This window comes from Vanessa tameamea, chromosome 8 (genome assembly GCF_037043105.1).
Source record: "Vanessa tameamea isolate UH-Manoa-2023 chromosome 8, ilVanTame1 primary haplotype, whole genome shotgun sequence".
NCBI classification, from domain to species: Eukaryota; Metazoa; Arthropoda; class Insecta; order Lepidoptera; family Nymphalidae; genus Vanessa; species Vanessa tameamea.
This window is the reverse complement of record NC_087316.1, coordinates 5,687,387-5,710,205: the sequence shown is the minus strand read 5'-3', so window position 1 is coordinate 5,710,205 and position 22,819 is coordinate 5,687,387. Positions and strand designations below refer to the sequence as shown.

At 32.6% G+C, this 22,819-nt stretch overlaps 1 protein-coding gene across 3 annotated transcripts in view; it reads left to right on the top strand.

Annotated features, from left to right (window-relative positions):
- The window catches only part of LOC113399856 (Ca(2+)/calmodulin-responsive adenylate cyclase), a 94,690-nt gene that overhangs the window by 6,310 nt on the left and 65,561 nt on the right, over nucleotides 1-22,819 (top strand). For all 3 annotated transcript variants that reach the window (XM_026639116.2, XM_026639115.2, XM_026639117.2), the window contains exons 2-3: nucleotides 15,278-15,551; nucleotides 15,706-16,038. In XM_026639116.2, the coding sequence (XP_026494901.1) occupies nucleotides 15,336-15,551; nucleotides 15,706-16,038 (549 nt within the window). In that variant the 5' untranslated portion in view covers nucleotides 15,278-15,335. The remainder of the gene's footprint in view (nucleotides 1-15,277; nucleotides 15,552-15,705; nucleotides 16,039-22,819) is intronic.

Here is a 22,819-nt window from a genome sequence, read left to right as displayed (position 1 = left end):
TTTTTTTATACTCGCTGTCCGTCGCAATTAAGCTCGTGTAGCTTAAGAGAATATAATATATAATTTTGTTTCTTTTTAATTAATAGACGACTTAACTATCTAATTAGTAGAATATTTTATATTATTTTAAATTCCTTGATGTACGTTAATTTATACACTTTGTAAAATCCAAAAAGCCATTTCATAAGCGCTTGACTTTTGCTTTCTTATATGCTTAGAAATAATTATGGATTCTTTATATAGTCTATTTCAACCACTAGAGGACAAAAGCCATAATGAAAAAAAATTACATTGCGATATTATTGGTCGAGAGCTGGAATGATCTATGATATTCATTATGGAGTTCTGAACGTCGACTGTGCTCTTATCGAAACGAAAAAATTAAGGTGAATTTATGTAGTTAGAAGGAATACTGTTGTACTTATATACATAAAGACACACTCATCAAGAACTGTTACTAACTGAAATTGAGAGCCGAGATGGCCCAGTGGTTAGATCGCGTGCATCTTAACCGATGATTTCGGGTTCAAACCCAGGCAGGTACCACTGAATTTTCATGTGCTTAATTTGTGTTTATAATTCATCTCGTGCTCGGCGGTGAAGGAAAACATCATGAGGAAATCTGCATACAGTGTCTAATTTCATCGAAATTCTGCCACATGTGTATTCCACCATTGGAGCAGCGTGATGGAATATGCTCCAAACCTTCTCCTCAAAGGGAGAGGAGGCCTTAGCCTTAATGTAAAAAAAAATAATCAAGAACTGTTAGTGGTGTGTAACATAGCTGAGCTAAATAAGCAAATCTAAGGTTTGTTTATGTTTATTTCTTCATCTATTAGAGTATGCTATAGATAATATTATAAATTTCGTCTATCACAGCGGTGAAATTAAGCCTCAGTTCTTTGGAAATTCGTCAAAATAAATTTTTAATCTGATTTTTTATTTCACTTTAGGGGTTTCCTAGCCAATCTTAGAAACCATATAAAGTCGTAAAATTGTCTAAACTACTAAAACTTATATAAGTACCAGTACAGTTGTTAAAGACGTTTTAATAAAAGGCTTTCAAAACGGTAAACGTCGTATAAGACATTGTTTTTTTCTATGTTATTGACATTAGAGCATTCAGCAAAATCACGGGAACATAAAGGGTACTCATGTTGTCCTCACTTTATAGTAGAATCAGAAAATATAAACACAAAGCAGAATGTTTTCTTTTATACTCAAGGCGAAGTCTTAAGCAAAGAGCAAACATATTTAGTATATTAAACTGACTTTGACTTGTAAGGATGACAAAAGTACTTAAATATTCTTGGTTTATTTTTCTAACACATTGACATGGTTATATTTCAGCCTTTTTACTTTTAAATACGATTTGTCGATAGTTTAGTTAAAATAAATATTAATCCGCAATCATATTTAGCGTCATAAACAAAGAAGAAGTGTAAATTACGGCCTGTAATGGTGGAAAGGCTTATAATATTAAAAATTAACCATATAATATAAAAAAAACAAGTGTTATTTCTTTATGCAACATGAGAATCGAGTCGTCGGTATGCTCAATTTTTCGTACTCGGAAAATCGTGAATGTTGCCAGTCTATGAAATAGGATTGTATTTGGTACCTGTGATAATTCTAAAAAGCGATAGTGAACTTTACTGCTACAATATTTAGAATATAAATTGTTTAAACTATTGTTATATGCCTATAATAATAAACATAAGGAAAAAAAGATAAATAATAATAATCGCTGATTGATATTATATGATGACATATGGGTAATCGTTTCATCAAATAAATGGCAGCACTTTTAAATCTGTCATTTCATAACATTGTCAATCATTTATTGACATTGTGACTCGGATTGCGAAATTCTCGTTGTGTTTTATAAAGTAATTTGTCTATGTTTCCTGATATGTGTTGTTTTCTAACCCAACTGACCCGGATTATTTTGGACTAAGGATCTAGGCGTTACGATTTAATATGGCTTTACGTATCTTGGACCACCAATTACGCCTGCACCGCTCCTCTACGCGGTATATATATGTATATTATTATACATATATAATATAAATACATAATTAAAAAGTTTAATTAGAATTTGTGTTATTTCAGTTTTCATTTATGTTTTAGAAACATAACATAATATATATGTCTTTCCTGTACGCTATGACAGAATCATATTTCATTTTCTGCCTTTGATATTTCCCAATCTCAAACGTATGCATGAAAAAAAAATACTAACATATAAAATAACACTAATACGTTAATAATAATAATATATACAAGTTGTTTATTGTATGTCCATTCCAAGACGAGTTCGTATGGGTGGGTCCATCTCCTTTTTTAAATAACTCGCTTAAGACGTGTATTTTCATTCCATTTTAACAATTATGTATTTAAATATTAGTTTCATACATCGATAGTTTAATGGCATTTAAAGCCGCCTGGAGTTGTGAAAGTCATGGGTTTCGTACCAACTCCTCGGGCTATTGTTTGCCACTTGTTTGCTAGTTTAAGCTTTTTGCAAAATGGGATAGGACTAGTAATTCTTGACATTGTTAATATTGTATTAAAAGATATATTTATGTCATTCAAGTAAAGTAATTATCATTGGCCGGTTTTTTCAACTAAAGTTCTCTTACTCGGCTTACTATAGTGGCAAAAATCGACACGTAAGGTAAAAGCGTTATGCCCCTCACAATCTTTCCCTCTCTTTCTCTCTGTATCTTTCTATTTTATACGGTTTTATATAATACTGGCGACCCATCCCGTCTTCGCACGGATGCAATGCTGATACTAAATATACTACAGAATGTCTTACAACGTTCACAGCTTTTTTGTCATTAGACAATACAAACCGCTATGTCCCTGCATTTCAATCTGTAATATCTTCGAAAATATTCATTTAAAATACATGTTATAAGGGGCCATATTGATCTATATTAAATGCACGATGTATTTAAGGTACTTTATTGGACAAGGATTAATGCTGTATTGCTTAAAATCGCTTCGAAAATAAGCTATTATTTATCGTAAAAAGTAAATAATAAAAAAATGTTTTCTTATCCCTTAGAGATAGACATATACCATCACGGACTTTTTTGAAGACCTTTTAAAGGTGTACAATACTATAGTACATTATTTTGATCTATTTTGTAGGGTTCAGCATTTGCAATGTAAGCGCAAAAAAAAAGTGTTTATTTACGACATCGCTTTAGAAACCTCTAAAATAATCAACGTTTCTCTACTATATTGTGCATGTATTATACATATAAACCTTCCTCTTGAATCTATCTGTCTATTGAGAAAAACCGTATCAAAATCCGTTGTGTCATTTTAAAGATCAAAGCATACACAGGGACAGACAGCGCTAAGCAACTTTGTTTTAGTCTATGTAATGATGATTATTTTTAATAACAATATTGTCATTGTCGTTTATTTATTCTTAAAAGATGTTTATTTATGTCTTTTATTTATTTAATATATAATTATAATTATATTATGATCTATATCGAAAGCAGCTTGGTTTCAACCGGGTGTGTTAGTGTCCCACGACACTCTCGTTTGTTTTAACATGTAAGGTAAGGCGATTCTAAAAATAACACGGGTATAAGTTTCCTTTCTCCCTTAATCACCCCATCAATCGTCAATCTTGGCATCACATATTGATTAATCGATACTGTATTTGTAGAATTAGTTGCCAAGAAAAGTAATTCTGTCATTTGCGATATCAAAGAACGGAAGCACGATAAGTTTACTTTTATCATTCGTAATAGCTTTCGGATGCCTCACTAATTGTTACGAATTGTTTTATCTTATTCAATGTTATAACAACATTGATAATATGTGGATAGGGTGTACCCGTTTATTAATTATCTTCTGAATTGTTGAAATAAATATATTTTTCTTATTTTGTAAACAGTATACGCGTCACACAAGATCAAAAGATAGCATAAGAGATCGTCTTGCCATTTGAGTAGGTCTTGCACCCGAGGCGTCCTCCTGACAGAATTTTGACCACGACATTAAATATTAAGGAGAAGTCCAATCATCCTCACGCTTTGCGTGCTTTCCGAAGCAAAGGAGCGTAATACTGACTGCTTTCTAAATTTAGATTACTACTGAGAAATTATATACGGATAATATAACTGTGACGTGTATTTTCAATATATTGGATATAAATTGTACACGATATGTGGAAAATAAATGTTCAAATAGTTTACACTTAAGCTTAAACGCTTTGGTAAAGCTATTATAATATATATCTAAGAATCAAAGAAATATAAAATAATTGGCGTTTTATATGTTACATGTTATAAATATATAATTAATAATTATATTATATTACAGCGAGAGTTAATGTCAAAAGCAGTTAAATTATAAATGTTATGTAATTTATGATCGATAAGTCGTTGTTACAGCTTTTATTATATTTATTATTATAATAAAGTTCAATTAATAATCAATATACTTTGACACAACATTAAGAGCAATATGATTCGTGAATATTAATTTAAATATGAAAATAATATTTTAATATGAACGCTTACCTCGTTTTTTTACATATTTGGGTATCACTGCGTCCTTGCCCCATTTCTTAAAGAATTTAGATAAAATGTAACGACTATCGATTACCATTCATATTTGCGATATAAACATTAATGCGTTAATAATAACCAAGGCTTCGTAACGGTAAATCTTTATTTGGGAATGTATTCAACTTTTAAATATAATAAGTGCAAAAGTTTGTGTTTTTCGATGATTATTATCCAATGAGACTGCGGTGCTAATTAAGTTTATTACAAAGGATACTTTTATTTAATCAATAATAATTGAGTTGTACATAGTCAAAAGTAAAATCAGAATATATATTTTAAATTAACTCTGTTACCTCATCACGGCTAAACCCCGAACCGATCGTAATGAAATTTGGCATAGGAGTAGAACTGCTCGAAGAATGTGGCGGGATCCGATTAATAAGGAAGGTGAACTGAGAACTTTGGTGCATTTTGGCATATACATAGGTCCAGCAGTGGATTCTGATTGGCTACTGAAGATGTTTATTAAGGTAGCCTCAGACCGGGACAAGGACAAATGCATATCTATTATGAGATCTGCGTGAAAAATATTCTTTAACTAGTCTTTTTTTAATATACGTATTGAGGTCTTATATTCGCAACTAAAACTATATAATATTTTCTACAACGAAGGTTTATTATTTTGATGTCTGTTTTTTTTAATACGAATTCGTACGTTGATGTTTGAAGCAATAAACTTCAAGTTTAGCCGGTTTTTTATGGCTAAGGTTAGGTTTTTTTGATGTCAAAATGTTAATATGCGATCTTTGTGTTTCCTTTATATGGTTTATGGGCATTTTTTTTTTGTAAATCGTCAAATACGTAAAATTTTTATTTTATTATTCCGTGTTTTAAAGTCGAGCGTGAAAAATCAATTACTTTATATTTATAACATTAAGGTATATAAATGCAATGCGAACGTAATAAGTAAATCAGAAAATGTTCACACCTTTTGTCTACTGCGTAATTATATTGACGGCTAAAATATACCAACTTAGCATACATTTAAGATTCACACTTTTTATATTGGTTTTGCATGTTAAAATATAAAAACCTTTTGCGGTTAATAATCATTATTTTTTTAAAGGAATTATTGTAGAATTATGTACTAGCATATATTCACGCTATAAAAATCGAATTTTTAATACTTAAAAACGTTTTATACTTAAAAACACAACAACTGAAATATATAAATTCAATTTCAAAATTCATTAAAAAGAAAAAGTCATTAATTTCTCATAAAGTTATCTTATTAATCTAATAGAGTTCAATTTGTTGAAGCTTGCACTGGTTTTATTCGAATGTACAAAATAATGCTGTTTCCTGTAATCGATTTACGTGTAGGCGTTTAAATATTTTAAATAAATTCCGTTGATCTATTGAAGTATAGATTGCATTATCGATAGAAGGATTATTTCCTGCTGCCACAAGCAGATTCATTTTGGCGCTTATAACATACTATTACGTAATATTCTTTTGTATGTTTTGACTGAGAAACTGTTATTGAGTATTTATTTATTACATTATAAATCAAATTATTTTAAAGATTTATCTTTCCGTGCTATAACAGTGCTGTCTGGTTCATATGTGCTATCCAGGTTTGCGATTCAATGAAAGTATTCAACTTTTTGATTACAATTTTTTTATGAAGTCGTTAGTTATATAAACATGCGTATATTTTTTTTAAAGAATTGCCATGCAGTCGTGTCATCTACTTTAATATTATTTAATGAAAAAATTTAAGCGTGAAGAGAAACATTACGTAAACGCTCTAGAAAATGTCCAATCGATTCGCAAGAAATCATATTCGTGACTCATATTTAGAATCCAGTAATATAAAACTTATCTATACCTATACATGTATAATATACATATACCTATAGGTTTGGGTATTGCAATATCCCTCGTAAAATATCTTTCATATCCCACCGTCTTAGTTTCATATATGACTGCCTTAGTTTTCTCCTCCGTTTGGTCTCTTTCGTTTACCGAAGGCTAGCTTAATCTTTTTGAATTTCATAGATTTCGTTTTTTCAAACTCTCGAAAAATATTCGGTTCAGAAAACAAATAAGTAGACCCAATAAAACTTCAGACCCCGATATTTCTCGTGTTCGTTTTGTTTTATTTATTTAACAGAGTTTACTCTGTGGCCTTATTAATACTGCTTATAAAGGATTTACACTGTATTATGTTATTACTGAGGAGATTAAATAAAATGGTATCATTTAAATAATGATGATAATAATATGATATTAAGTAATTGTGTCTGAATAATTATTATAAGCAACAAAGCGGTGATCCCGCTAGTTGTCATTAAAGTAAAAGCCCTATTTTTGAAGAAGCTTTATGAAATTAATTATAAAATTATTTAACCAGATTACGAAGTCGTGACGGAGTCCCTGTATATTTTAGTACGAATAACCGGTACATCCGCCCGTCATGTTTAATTACCTCTTTGAAGCCCGTAGTCCAGGAGGACTAACCCTAGTTACTTTGTTTAAATTCATTATTCGTAAATTATTTGCAGCTCCTCCGAGTATTCCGAAAACATCTTTAAAATATTATTAATCTATATTATTACTGTCTCAAGTTAATATCAATAGTTTAATTTTCTCTTTGACTGAGAAAACGGTAATAATATGTATACTTATGTAATTATCATTTTCTTACAAGTAGTCAAAGAATTCATCTCTCGATGAATCATAATAAATAATCTCTAGATAAAAAAAAATATCTAAGTGGTTGGCAGTGCCAATAGTTGGTGGCCAATGGGCCACCTGGTGGTTACGTAAGTTTGTTACAGTATAAATACTGTTTTTTTTTCATTTAAAATAATAATTTAATTTAATTGTCATTATTCTAAAATCGCAAAATAAAGTACTTACACCTTACCTACATTACGTACAGTTAGACCGGTATATATTAGTCATGGTGATTCGACATAACTACGTTATTAATATGCGTTCTTTTATTTTGTTAAGGGTTATCGCGTGTGAACTTGAATTTAATATTCGTTGTAACACGGCATTAGGTGGGGAAATCAGGGTTTCAGTAATGTTTGATCGTTCGGGAATAGCCGCCCTTGGCCACGACCCGTACTTCCGTAACGTTTTGACTTGAGTCCAAACAAAACAGCGTGACATGCTCACAGAGGCGAAATGTAAAGGCCCATTTGGGAATTTGCAATAACTAATTGACTTAATTCAATATAAAGTTAGACTACACGTATATCTCTACAAAGTATAAAATAAAGCTTCATGCCGTCTGTACGCACATATCTTTTAAACTACACAATTGATGGAGTATTCATAAATAAACAGAGTGATTCAAGAGGAGGGTTGTATATTAGATCCTTATTTGTACCCTTGTGCGATCGGGGCGGTTTTTAACGTATTTAATATTTTTATCCTTAAATTTGGACAATATAATAGTTAAACAAACTTCTTATTGAAATTGAAAGAATTTGATAACAACCTAATGCGATTTTAACGAATTCCTTGTAATATAAAAATATTTTCGAAATCGAAATACACCAAAGCCAATCGTTCTGCATTTTATTGAGACTAACCGACAACAAAAGACCCGAATCCACTCGCCGGGTGACGGATCCATATTTAAATTGGATCGTCGTTTCTGTTCATTCTAGTCAGATGCTGGTAACGACTGAAGCCAGAGTTTTGTTAAGTATATATTTATAATATTTACCTAATATACATATGTATGTTTTTTGTAATATAGACACATTTTTAGAAGATAAACAAACAGCGACGATATAGAAAAACTTGTTAAACCCTGCCGACTACCTCTAATAAGGTCTAGGTCTAGTTGCCGTTGTGGCGAAAAGTGGGGTGGAGATTAGAAAATGTGAGTTCAGCTATGTACGATGTAATATGCACATTATGCATACTACACATATTATTGCTATATGCGAGCGGAATTAGACACCAATTTAGGGAAAAAAGCAACGGTCTTTATACCGGGCTCGACGACGCACGAATTGTAATGTTTACTTCGAAAATTTTCTTCAAATATATACGAGTATATACCTATATTTATTATTATTATTATTTATATTTAAATGTCGTAAACATGAAATCCGATGAATACAAATGCATGCATGTTTATTATTTAAATAATCTTATATAGAATAATACACTTTAACCGTAAATGAATTTTAAATAATAAAACATTTATTTTTATTCAGTTTTTTGTAAATATACAAATTTATTAGTCAAAATAGGTGTTTGTCGTTTCGCGCGTAAACACAATTATGCTTAAGAGGTTTCTCATTTAAATTTGCATAGCTTGTGCTTTTCAGATAAAATTATAACTGGATTTTGTATAGAATTCTTGTAATTAGAGTGAGGTTTCAGTGTTAAATGAAAATAGGTCAGTAGGCAGTCATGTGTTAGGCTGATATTCATAATAGCACGTTTAAACGGTTTTTCTTTTCATTTTCACCGCCGACGCAAAATCTATGACACGTTTTATACTTTCCGACCTTTTAATTAGTTTTTTTATATGACCTAAAAATCAAATTGGGTTTGATTGAAAACTTAAGAGAGAAGCCACCAACAAAATACTTTTATGAGATAGTCCGTTCAATTTAACGATATTTTGACCAGAATGTAATGTTTTGAAAGAAAATTACAGTCACCGTGAAAATAGTTTTCATCAAACAAAGAAGCTGTCGACGACGCCTTGGTCTTTATTACTAACTAAAAATTACTTCCTTTTCAAAGTGGCTTGATGGATAGATATATAAATTGTTGTGAGATAAGTTTTTTACCATTGTACATTTTATATCTGTAAGTGGAGTATAAATTGGTTAATTAATATTTTACTACTACAATGTACTGACACATTTTAATTATATAATAATTAAAATTAATAAATTCTGTAAAATTAACCTACATAATAAAATATTTTAAATATGTTTTTTTTTTATTTCGACTCACATTGTTTGCCATAGCTATTGATAAAAATCTACGAAACCGCGATGATTGTGATCTTCACGGAGAACAGGTTGCGACGTATAGTGTCTTAATTTATCAACCTGTTCTTTATATTGTTTTTATGGCTCCATTCTTTAACGAGTCAACTTTACACAATAAAAATCAATGTCATAGTCTTCGTAGTGTGTCAAAACTGGTAGGCGGACTTGTATCGTTGTATTTTAATACGAAAGTACGGCGTCTCGGTCGGCCGAACGCTCTGGATGTCATAAAAATTACGAGCGGGTGGGTGAATTTAATTCAGTGTCAAATAGCTGAAATAAGTAGGCGGAGAGATTTTGCGTGATAAATTATAACAGAGTACGGCGTCTGTGTTGTACATGCGGTGTTGTTGTAAATAGCCGGCTATTTATTCATATTTCGAGGTGACAGTCTATTTTTGCCGTCTCCGGCCGGCTGTGCGCTGTTGACAGATGTTTAAGCAGCTCCACTATTAAGATGTATTGCCCTTTTACTTTGGCAAAATTCGTGATACTACCTTATATTAACTTATTTTCTGATTTAATGGCAGAATAATGAAGAAGTATATAGACATCCCACAGTTTTTCATACTGAAGGTCTACTATGCAGTGTTTACTTTGTATAGTTCTATTACAAATACGAATATTTCATGATCGAATTAATTTTAACGTAAACGTAATTAAGATTTATAACAAGAATTAATGACTTAGATTATTTGGACGTGTGATTTTAAAGTGATATATTTGTTTACGAATTATTTATACGCGACATAATCACACACACACACTTGCATCACGTATACACATACGCATCATCGATGTCGATGGCGAAGGTGTTAATAGCTATCTCTTCGTAATTATCATTCGACTGATGAGTATTGTTTTACTATATAGTCATCTAAAATTGATCCATTAATTAAATTATTATTATAACGATGACATTTGAATTGATTGCATTACAGAGAGCTACGAATGCAATTGTTTCTAGTGCTTCATTAATACGATCATAGTAACAGGCTTATAGATGTATACAATGTTTTATTGACATTCAATGTTTTTCTTAGATAAATTATAGTATTATTTCAAACAAGAATTACATTACAATACCAAGGACAGTCAATTGTTCAGTGCGTACTTATTGTATTTTTAATTTACTGTCTCTAATAGTTTAACATTTTATTTCAATTGATGTGTCATACGTTGCACCTTTATAATAGAAATTTTAATGACATAATAATTAATAATTTTATCAAATGTCAGTTCAACGTCAACGAAACGCATAAACATAAAAATTGCTTATCTTTATTTGTGAAAATCAATCGGCAGATGCTACTGCATACAGATATAAATGCACCTAATATAGGTAGTCCGTTACAAAGGATGATACGAGCGTGAATCTGCGAGTACCTGGCGGAAGGTATGGTAAAAGGCTGCGTTTGTGTGGTTGTTTTGAAAGGCTGAATTTTTTCATAGTAGTGCAGTGGGTGCGTCGAATGGCGCCGCGGCGCTCTGCGTTCCGAGTTTCATTCGTCTACCGCGATGCCTACTGGGTTTATTGACCCGGCGACCGTGACCCCCTCTCCCCTCTTCTGGTTATCCCACCACCAGCGCCAGCGATTTGCAACGAAATGTCACAACGAACGAATTGCTTAGATGATTCGCTTTTGATCTTCCTCCTCTTTAAATGCGAATACAATGAAGTTGGCATTTCAAAGAGAGGTAAGCTGTTTTGACTTGTGAATTATAGCAAGTATTATATTACAATTTTGTCTCAAAGATTTCCTTTAATAAAGTTATAATACAAGATAGTAATTTAAATACACATTTGTTACAATAGTAAGAATTTATGAAGGGAGCGACACAGAAGATATGTATCTACAAATAATTATTTGTGTAATATTTAAGTGTTAAAAGCTAATTAATTTCGATAGCGTTGGTTCCGTTTTAAATTAATATTTATTCGATCATTGAAATCGCTTTGTCTTTACACGGTTTTACATTGTGATGTTATACTTCACGCTTTTCATTTTTAATTCCACGTAACGTATTAATCAAACAATTGTCTGTCTGAGACATCGTTCGCATCAATAGTTACAAAGCTAAAAAGTACTAAATGTTTATCTACAGCTTAACCTACAAAATGTACTGATTTTCGGGAAATATACAGAGCCGAACTTATGTTTGTAAAATGGATTATAGCTTATTGTATTATATATCTTTGTAAAAAAATATAGAAATAGTTTTTGTTGCATTTTATATTTTGAACTAGCTATTCTTTGCAACTTCATCCGTGTCTTGTTTATTTTTCTAGTAAATTTTCTGCTTATATCTTTAAACTGGTCTTAGATCACATTTACACGTGATTTAATCGTGATGAAGTAATAAAGAGATAGATATAGCTATTGTTACATTTTTAATATAAATCGGACATTATGACGCTTGACTTTTTCCCTGCGACATCCGTTACCATGAATTTATTCAGGTAGCTTTTGTTACTTTTCGGTTAATAAAGTATCTCCAAGCCAATACCAACCATGCCGATCCGTTGCTTCTTTGCTGTTTGAAAGGAGAACATTAACAAATATACTTCCTAAATATTAATATACTAGTTTCGCCCGCGGATTGGTTCGCGTTTTAGGGATTGTTGTTGTTTTTTGTGCCTAACATCTGACATGTTAGGCATAAAGAAGCCTATGTTCTTCCTTGGAGTTCAAGCTTTCTTAATACGTAATTTAATCAAATTCGTTTAAATGGTTTGGTGAAAGAACAGCAGACTGAGAAGCAGAGTCACTTTCGCATTTATAATATTAGTATAGATTAGTATAAATTAATGTAACAATTCTAACTCCTCTTTTGGAGCTCATGGATTTAGAGATAGATAGATACACGTGTGGCAGACTTTCATCCGATATGCATTCCTTTCAATGTTTTCATTCACAGCCAAGCTCGAGGACAATTAAACACTATAAATTCAGTGGCGCTTTCACGGGTTTGAAATAGTTATCTTCGAGTTCTAACGACTGGGCTATCTCGGCTCGATGTATAAGTAAGGATGAAATGAGATACTGTAAGGTATATGGCGCTGTATATTAATAATTGTGATAGACCAATGAACCAATCGTTATGTAACTTCTATATTTGAAGAGCAATTTCATTAGTTATGTATGTAATAACAAATAATAATTACGCCTACGATAAGTTGTTAAATTTAATCTCTTTCAAAACCGATTTCCATAAATGTTTTTGTAGATTAAATATTCGTGCTTTGTCGTATTCGTACCATATTTTTAGTATTCGCATGGCGCATAAAAAATATTGTTCTCACTGAAGACCAAGCTGCCGGGCTGGTCGCAGCGCAGTTCCGTGGTGCGTTTAACATACAAATAACGGCTCAAACGCTCGGCGTAGTTTTAAATTCACAAAGAGAAAAGCAACCTTTTTTTTACAGTAGCAATGAAAACACATTTATTTGAATCAGAAGTTTACTCGCGTTTAAATTTATTAATATGGTTTTGAAAAGCGTTTCGTAAATGAAGGAGTTCCATTAATAGGTTTTTTATTCTGATTTTAGACTTATCAGAAGCCGGTTTTTTACTAGACGTCGCGAACATTATTCGCTTTTAGTTTAGGCTGTGCCTTGATTTAGTTACAAGCTCGAAGTTTTTCAAATTTTAACTAAAAATAAATAATATATAATAAAAAATGATATTCTACCTGTTTTTCTACCAGTACTTTAACTTTTTCTATTTTCTACACAGCAATAAGCAAAAGTTTTATATACTTGTTACTGCCCTCAGTGGTAGACTACACGCTAAGCGCGTCATAACGCCCGTTTATGGCACCCGGCTATATTGACCGTTACATTTGAAACATTATAAATATTTAAGATTTATACTCTTTTATAAAAATATATATTTATATTTTAATTGTGTGTGTTGGGAAACGGAATATTTTTATGATTTAGGAGAATAATAACATTCGTATCTAAATGCTTTAAATGATTTATGTAACGTATTTATTATGACGTCTATAGTTTATCTTTGTTACGTCACTGCTAAAGTTTACTCTTTAGAAATAATTCTTGTTGTAAAATCGATCTTAATATTTATAAAAAAATATAAAGAAATAATGACAACGTAGTCTAAATATACATAATCTTATAATTTCGTTATAAATAATTACTTAGTTTTAGGTTTAGACTTTGACGTAATTTTACAAGTTTTATATAAAGTTTTTGTTATCAAATAATTATTATCAACATGTGTTTTCCTGCAGTTAATCATTTTAATAGAAATATTATAGAACAGTGTTAATTTTAAGTGAGTTTCATTAAGTAATCGGTTTTATACTTTGTACATTTGTATTGGACTGGTCTTTTGGGATGAGTTTTATTTTCATATATTTACTACTATTTAATTTCATGAACATTAATATAATATTTGCTGGTGTTAATTCACACATTAAATTATAACAATCATGAGATGATGATCTCTAAATATAAACTTAAACGAAGTTTCGGATAAATGCGACTTGACATTATAACGCCTTATAAAGTCTCCTCTAAAAGATTTGCCATTTGCGATATTAAAGTCCACACGTGTGTGGGTACAGGTGCTCTCCATTCACTCTACTAGGCCAATAGGACGGCAAACCAACACGACTAAAAGATTTCAGCAGAGGTATTCTGTTAGAAGAAATTCGTAACTCACCACAGAACACGAGTGTGAAATGTCAAAATGAGAAATGCGACATTTGTTATAATAATGATCAAATTATAGGATACATGTATCAAAATGGCGTATCGCCGTAAGTCGATTGTCAACATTTAATGAGTGAGCTACGAAGTGATTTCTTACACAAATGCACTGCTGGTGCTTTTTTTTAAGTATGAGAAACACTGCTAACATTGTAACTCCGTTTTGTAATCAAAATTCATTAAAAGACTAAACTAACTATTTATCGCGATCTGTAGGCGTATAGTTACCACAATACCAATGAACAACTTATAAATATCATTAATAATTACGTATGTACATATATTATTTACACAGATACAGTTAGTTGCTATTTATTAAAAATTAACCATCATAATTTCAATATTTTGCACTTATAGAAATAAATGAAACAAATCTCAATCATTACATACATTACATTAGCAGCCTGTAAATTTCCCACTGCTGGGCTAAGGCCTCCTCTCCTTTAGAGGAGGTTTTTGGAGCATATTCCACCACGCTGCTCCAATGCGGGTTGGTGGAATACACATGTGGCAGAATTTCGTTGAAATTAGACACATGCAGGTTTCCTCACGATGTTTTCCTTCATCGTCGAGCATGAGATGAATTATAAACATAAATTAAGCACATGAAAATTCAGTGGTGCCTGCCTGGGTTTGAACCCGAAATCATCGGTTAAGATGCATGCGTTCTAACCACTGGGCCATCTCGGCTCTAAATCTCAATCACATAAATGTAAATAGTCGCTTACTTAAAGTTAACGGTGATTTATCATACTAAATTCATTGATTTAAAAATCAATGATTGATAAAAAAAAATCTTACGTAATAATGGATTCCAGTGACGACTGATTGGCGAAGACTAGTTTTTTTATTGCTTGCGATTGCAGCCTTATTTCCAAAGGGACTTGTCTTGTCAATTAGTCATAAATAGCTATGAGTAAAATTATCGATTATATATTAATTAATTTCTGAAAATTCGTTTTGTGTAGATGAGGCGGAGGGAGGTACGTGAGGGTGCGCAGGCGAGGTGAGACGACGAACCGGAGCATGGATCACGCAGTAAAGGCGATGTCGGCGCGCGGGCCGCTGGCGCGGTTGCTCGCGCGCCGCCGCTTCGAATCCGCTGAACTAGAGGAGCTGTATGCTCGCTACGCGTGCAAGCTACAGCGCTCCTCAGTGGGTTACGCACTTGCACTCTGGGCCGTGCTCGCTGCTGCGCTCGCAGGTGTCGATGCCACGAGAGGTTGGCGAAGAGCGCCACAGGTATAAATATTTTATTATAAATATGTAGTTCTAAAACACGTGGTTTTTCAAGTAGACACAATGTAGAAAAAAATACATAGTATGTTTTTTTTTTCGAAATCTTGAAGCTACTTACTATTCAGATTTTCGATTTGACAAATAACTATTCTGTTAGGTGGGCGTGTTAAGCGCGCACGCCGTGCTATGTGGCGGGCTCGCATGGTGGTGCGGGCGAGCCAGCAGTGTGGCACCGGAAAGGCGCTTACCGCGCGCTTGCTGGCTAGCTCTCGCGGGTGGCGGCACGGCTTTAGCCGCTACGTTGCCCGCTTGGAACCCTGGAGCGGCGGCGGAAGGCGCGGCCCACGTAGTCTGGGCTGTTTTCGCTGCCTACGCGCTATTACCAGTAGGCGCGCCAGTTGCAGCCGCTTTCGGTCTGCTTCTACCCACCGCACATACTATTGCTGCCGCATTGGTGGCCCATCGCTTTCCATACCATGTATGGCAACAGGTTAGTCTCGTCGCTATTAGAAAATAAATGTGTAGTACTACTATTGTTCATGTACATGCGAGGCGAATTGTTATGAACAATGTTCTTATTAATCATGAGAGTCTAAAATTAAAAATAAAAAACAAATGAGTGTGTCTAATTTGTGTTATCGTAAAATGAATTTATAAGTTAAGTATGACTTTTCATTTCGTACAAGATCTATTATCTTTCGATTTTTTTTTAATGATTTAGGCGGACAGGCAAATTGACCCCTGATGGTAAACGATCACGATTACGGTAGATAGAGGTAGACGGTAGAACACGATAGAATATCTGATGAGTGGGTGGTACCTACCCAGACGGACTCGCATAAAGCCCTACCACCAAGACTAATTCCAATAATTCATAAGTTCCTCTTTTGTTCATGTTTTAAATGTCATGCAGAATGAACATACGTAGGTAGTCGTTTTACATTCTGTGCATTACACTTATACAATTATACAATTCTATACAAAAACATGTAATTATCAAATAGATTTTAAATATTTCTTCTGGCTTATACTGGTAAATACATAAACATAAAGATTATGTTTTCGAAACGTTGTTCGCAGTTGAAACCATTAGGGGTTAATTCGCGCCGGTTTTGGCGATTACGTCATACCTTGCACTCGATTGTTGCCTCCCTCAGATAATAATCTATGAAAACACCGCTATTTGCGGTAACCTTGTACTAATTGCTCCCGGCATTTAAAATAGTTACGAGCAAGGAAATTATATTGTTAACAATGAATACATTTATTCCCGGAACCGAGTATGAATGTGTCATAGTAGGCGTGGAATTGTTGGCGTCGTCAATATGTAAATTTATCGTGTTACGTATCTGACATGGCAGACTGGCTACCTCGTTATAGTTGACACTTTCAACGCCACTTTCCTCCATATTCACTTACGTGAACATCGGACAATATCCCCACTGACAGATCCTTAAGTGATAGAATTTAAAACGTGTTTGAAAGGGAACAAATCGATACATATAATAATATGTGAAATATATTACTTAACTAAAATAACAGTTGTAAGGAGATTTCAAGTAAACAATTTGGAAACGACCTCGTGATCGTTTCAAACGACATTAGTACTATGTTTATATGTATTATAACGTCAATTCAAAACTCTAAAAATTTGAACTTTAATTGCGTTAATTATTCCCGAATATATTCCAAAAAATCCTAAAATAGATTTTCATTAAAATCACACTCATACGTAAATTAAACTGTTATAGAATCAACATATCTGTATCAGATAAATAAGATACGATACCGTGAATTATTTCGATTACAAAATATATTTTGAAGATTGAATATTATCCTAGTAAATAGATAGTTAGACGTATGGAAATTAAGATAATGGTTGTTTTGTTAACTGGCGAACAGCGATATTTACTTAGAAAATGTATTTTTACACAGAAAGACAAATCAATTGTATTTATTTGTATATATTAACGGTTTGGAATTTTGCCTTATTATGCCCTATTATTAGACACATGACAAATTTCACATGTCAAATGTGCTTCGTTTCATAGATACTGTTTATTTCATTAAACAGTAAAAATGCCCGTTAAATATTTTTAATTCAAGGATTTATTGAAGTAATAGTTCGGTTAGTAGGAAGAATGAAGGTACGACAATTTAATATTGGTTGAAACGAGGAGTACTTATAATTTCTTCATCCCTCCGTCTGACAGCCTCACGGTTTTATTCAAAGAGCAAACGTAAGTGCATTAAATTTTGCAAAATGCTTCAAATAGAATCCTATTTTAATTTATATAAAAGTAAAATCGTGTCGTTGAATCTCTCGAGATATATATTGCAGTTTTTCTGTAGAGTGTGTGTATCTAATTAAATTAGTACAGAAGGTAATTTTTTTTATGAAAATGGGGTTTTAAAAAATGTGTGTTGTTATTATTAATAAGAACATTAGGTAATTATTACAACTCGTAACCATGCGCTGGGCAAACGCTTGCCTTTTAAGATGAAGCCTTAAAGTTTCATCCACCTTGTTAACGCTACAACAGAATATTTATCTACATATTTACTTTATTTTTATGTTGTCTGTTTAATCTAAACGCAATGGTTTACGAGCCGTATAGCTACTAAAAAAGTCGCAGGTTCGGTTTAGACTTGAGTTCGGAGTTTCTGTTGAGGCACCTTAAAAAGTTGTACCTTTGTTCGTAAATAAAATACGTTATGTATAGAACATAAGATTAAAGCAAAATTTATTGGATGTTTGTATAAAAAAAAATCATGTTCGCCTCCTATAAATCTAATGAAATTTTTTTTTGTCTTCAAAGCTTGAATTAAATAATTTCTGTTTTTTTTTTTTTAATAAATTCAATACACAAGCAATCAGACTAAAAACCATTTACGAAACATAAATTATTGTGGTCGCATATTCTTGAGTATTTTCGTTGCTTAACAAAACTTTATTGAGAAATAAATATCGGTTTAGTGAAATTATAAAATATTTATACTATTAATTCGGGAAATATTATTCACTTTGTTATTATTGAGTTTAGAAGTAAAGTTAAAATAACTTAAGAGCTAAATAAACAGTACCATCGAGGAGAGGTTGGATTTTGTTCCACGCTAGTCCAGTTATAGTTAATACACATGTAAAAGAATCAGTCATCCGATATATCTATTCTACCTCACGAATCTTTTTTGCTTTCTTTTAAATTAAGTGCGAAAAACTCAGTGGTTTTATCCAAATTTGAACGCGTAATCTTTTAGCTAAGATCTATCTACAGGGGCATTACGGGTCGTAAAAAGTATAAGGCTTGTGCGCTAATAAATGTTATGACTAATTAATTTAAGTTGGTTATAAATTATTCATTAACATGTATTTATTACATTAGAAGTAGTTTCATGTAAAATGGTATGGTACTACTTGGTTTGGTAACATCTGGTTCGTGTAAATCAGAGCCGCGTGCCGAATCCGATTAATATATCCGCCAAGACTTAGTGTGCAGGGATTTAAATTTCTTGTTTTCTCCTTGAAATTGTCTGTCGAGTAGTAAGGTTAAACACTATTTCAAATTTAGCAATGATTTAAACCTAGTGGTTCTAGGTTATATTAAAACAAAGTAGGTGCTTGATTTTAACTAACTGTTTTTTATACGAGTTACTGAATAAAAGTGTTTTAAGTACTTCTTTGCACGTTACAAAATTTTCTTGCCGAAAAATTTTAAAGTCAACTATGAATATTTGAACATTTTTCGCTCCATACGGAAATTCCACGTATAAAGATAAAAATATTCCAGTACATTGAGTCTATGTAGGTTTCGAGTTTGGTTTTGTGATTTTCTTAAAGTACTTGAATCATTCACGATTACGTGTATCAATCCAATTAATAACGGTCCTTATAGTCGGATAAGTGGTTTTCGATCCAGTGATTTATGGAATCCGCCTGATCCCGTCGCTCTCTCTAACAAATGTTTTGCTCGGCCGACCTCTGTGTTTCGCATCAACTTGAACGGAAAACTCGTTCGTCTTAACGGTTTGCTGTCGGTAATAATTGATCAACCTTATTGTTTCATGCTGATCTGGAAATAGCTGATTTAATAAACAATGAGAAACAGCTGGATAATATCCAATGTAACTAACTGTTCCCGTTGACAACAACGTTTCGAAATGTACGAGTAGTATGGTGAAGTGTTATTCTGATACAGTTTTCTTCCAAAATCTTTAATTTTAATTCGTATATAATTACTATGTTTTTTTAATAATAATAAAATATTTTTCATATAATTTACATTTATATATAAATGTGCTAGTTGTCGCCCGCGGCTTCGCTCGCGTTTTAGGTTTAAGCAAAAAAAAATAACCTATGTCCGTCCTTAGAGTTCAAGTTGCTTCATAACAAATTTCATCAAATTCGGTTCATTGGTTTGGCAGTGAAAGAGGGACAGACAGACAGACAGAGTTACTTTCACATTTATAATATTAAGTATAGAAATATAGATAAAATAAAGTCGCTTTCTGTCTCTATCTATATCTCTGCTGTCTTCTTCTAAACCACTCAACGGCTTTTTGATATGGTTTTTACAAAAAGCGATCGATAAATTAGGATCTTAATCGATGATTGCGGGTTCAAACCCGGGCAAGCACAACTGAATTTCCATGCGCTTAGTTTGTGTTTTTAACTCTTAAGTGGTAGTGCCACTTTTCTTTCCTACCCCGGGTATAAATTGGAACATTCCTTTATACCACAATCTGGGGTGTGCGTTTACGTCAGAAATCTCGAATTATCGACGATCAAGCTCTTTCTGATCTGCTCGATCCTTTGGCTCTGCGTAGAGATGTTGGATCACTCTGCATCTTCTACCGAATCTTCCACGGGGAATGTTCCGAGGAATTGTTTGGATTAATCCCGGCAGTTGAATTTCACCTTCGGACATCTCGTCAAAATTCTAAATTTCACCCGCACCACTTAGATGTCCGAAAATCCACAACAGCGCGATTTTTAAGACATTTTCGCCTCGCACAACCACTCTGTGGAACCAGCTTTCGCCGGCGGTTTTTCCAAACCGATACGACTTGGGAACCTTCAAAAAAAGAGCGTACTCCTTCCTAAAAGGCCGGTAACGCACCTGCAACCCCCCTGGTGTTGCAGATGTGCAAGGGCGGTGGTAATCACTTTCCATCAGGTGAGCCTCCTGCTCGTTTGCCCCCTATAACATAAAAAAAAAATCTCATGCTCGGTGGTGAAGGTAATCATCATGAGAAAACCATGCAGGTTTTCTCATGATTTCGTATATAATTTCTATGGAATTCTGCCACATGTGTATCAACCAAGTTCCAAACCTTCTAAGGGATAGGAGACCTTAGTCCATCAATATGACACTGTGCTGTTACTTTATTTTCTCCAATTCATTTTTAATTTTCCTTATTTAGTTGTGTTAGTTATCTTGTGCAATAAATGTAAATAAAAAATATATTTTACACTATAACATTTCAATGAATATTTAAGAAGATATAATCGATATAATTCCAAGTTACGTGCAGCGAATCGTTCGCTGCAAAGCGTTGGTCGGTAACTGGCCGTTACAATAAATTGTATAAGGTATACATTACATATGCAGTTAAAAATATACAAATTTTAAAGTAAGATCTATGTATTGCAAATATATTATTCAAATTTCTCATTTATTATATATAAACTAATTAATAAATAAACGTCATGAAAAGTTTTCTTGCTAAGCACACTTCTCATATTTTTTATTAAAAAATTGCAACCGTGCGAAAACGAAAAATGTATATTATTTTTATTATATAACTCACGACCCGCAGTGCTATTATGTAACAAGTCACATCTTATTTCAATCGTGAAATGTTCAAAACCGACTTACTGTGATACGCTTTAAAATGCCTATATTCTTTGAATGTTATCATTAATTAAACTCAATGTCGCATAATACCTTCTGACATTTAATAATCGACTATTGCGTTATCGAGTTTGATCTTACAGATTAGATTTACGGACAAGTTAGTCGAAAGCTATTCGTAAATATTTTTAAGTGTATTTGACTAGGTATGAAGGTAAGACGAAGAAAATACTACTTATTTTTATTTCGTAAGACGTCTTTGTATACGTACAAATATAACATACACTGTTGTGAATATTAACGTTATGCCAAACCCCTCCCCGAAATTTGTATTTCTCCTGTTTCACTTACAGTAATGGAAGCAAAGGTTTGCTTTACGATCGATACAACTGGCAGCTGACGTCAATAAATTTATAGCTTTGACAACACTTTCGTCATTGAAATGAACTTCTGTTTGCATAATTTTTGATTATGTGAAACGTATGTTTAATAATATTTACGTTAACTACCTAGTTGGCATAGTAGCTAGCTTATAAAGTTGCATATATGAAAGTCCTGAGCCTAAATCCAGGTTTGGTAAAGTCTCAACCCGCAGTTAGGAAGTTTTGAGCCTTATCTCTCTCGTTGTATCGAGCTAACTTTCATATGATTATTTGACTGTGAGAACGGAGAATACACCTGTGTTTGTGCACACACTCGTTTCCTATAATATATCCTGGCTATTAGTGTTTAATAAATAAATTGTGCTCGTGATTATACTCCTCATACACTTGCACTTGACAAGCCAGCAACTAGGTGAACGAGACAGTCGATAACATAAGCGTTATATTCCTTTACCTCTCCAATATTTAGTGTTGATTTTAGATGTGACGTAAAACAAATTTTAGTAAAAATGATACTGGAGATATCATATGCGTCGAGTTTAATGAACATGTGTACCACAAATTAGGCTAATCGCTTATCAACAATTAGACGACAACGCGTTTAATTGATCACTGGAATTTCACAGTTAATTGTCGTATGAAAATCTATACTATAGCCACCCGGGCGATGAATAGAGATTTATACGGTCTAACATACACGTTTGTATCTTCCGTTTATTTTATTTGATTGTCTGGAATTTTGAATAAAATCAACTCGATTCTAAATAATTTTACTCAACATATTTTATAAGTACTTTTGAGTGGATCCGGTAAATTGGTAAAATCAAATGACAAATACATTTCACAAACAACTTTGTTTTTATTTAAATAATAATAATTGTTAATAATCAAACCTAGTACGAAGCGGAAATAACATCACCCATATGTGCTTAGATATCTGTGCTACATTAAGAAAACAAACTTCGTATAGAAATAATTTACTAGGAACAATAAATTAAAAATTTATTGTCAGTACATTATATGGGCAGTGTTGTAC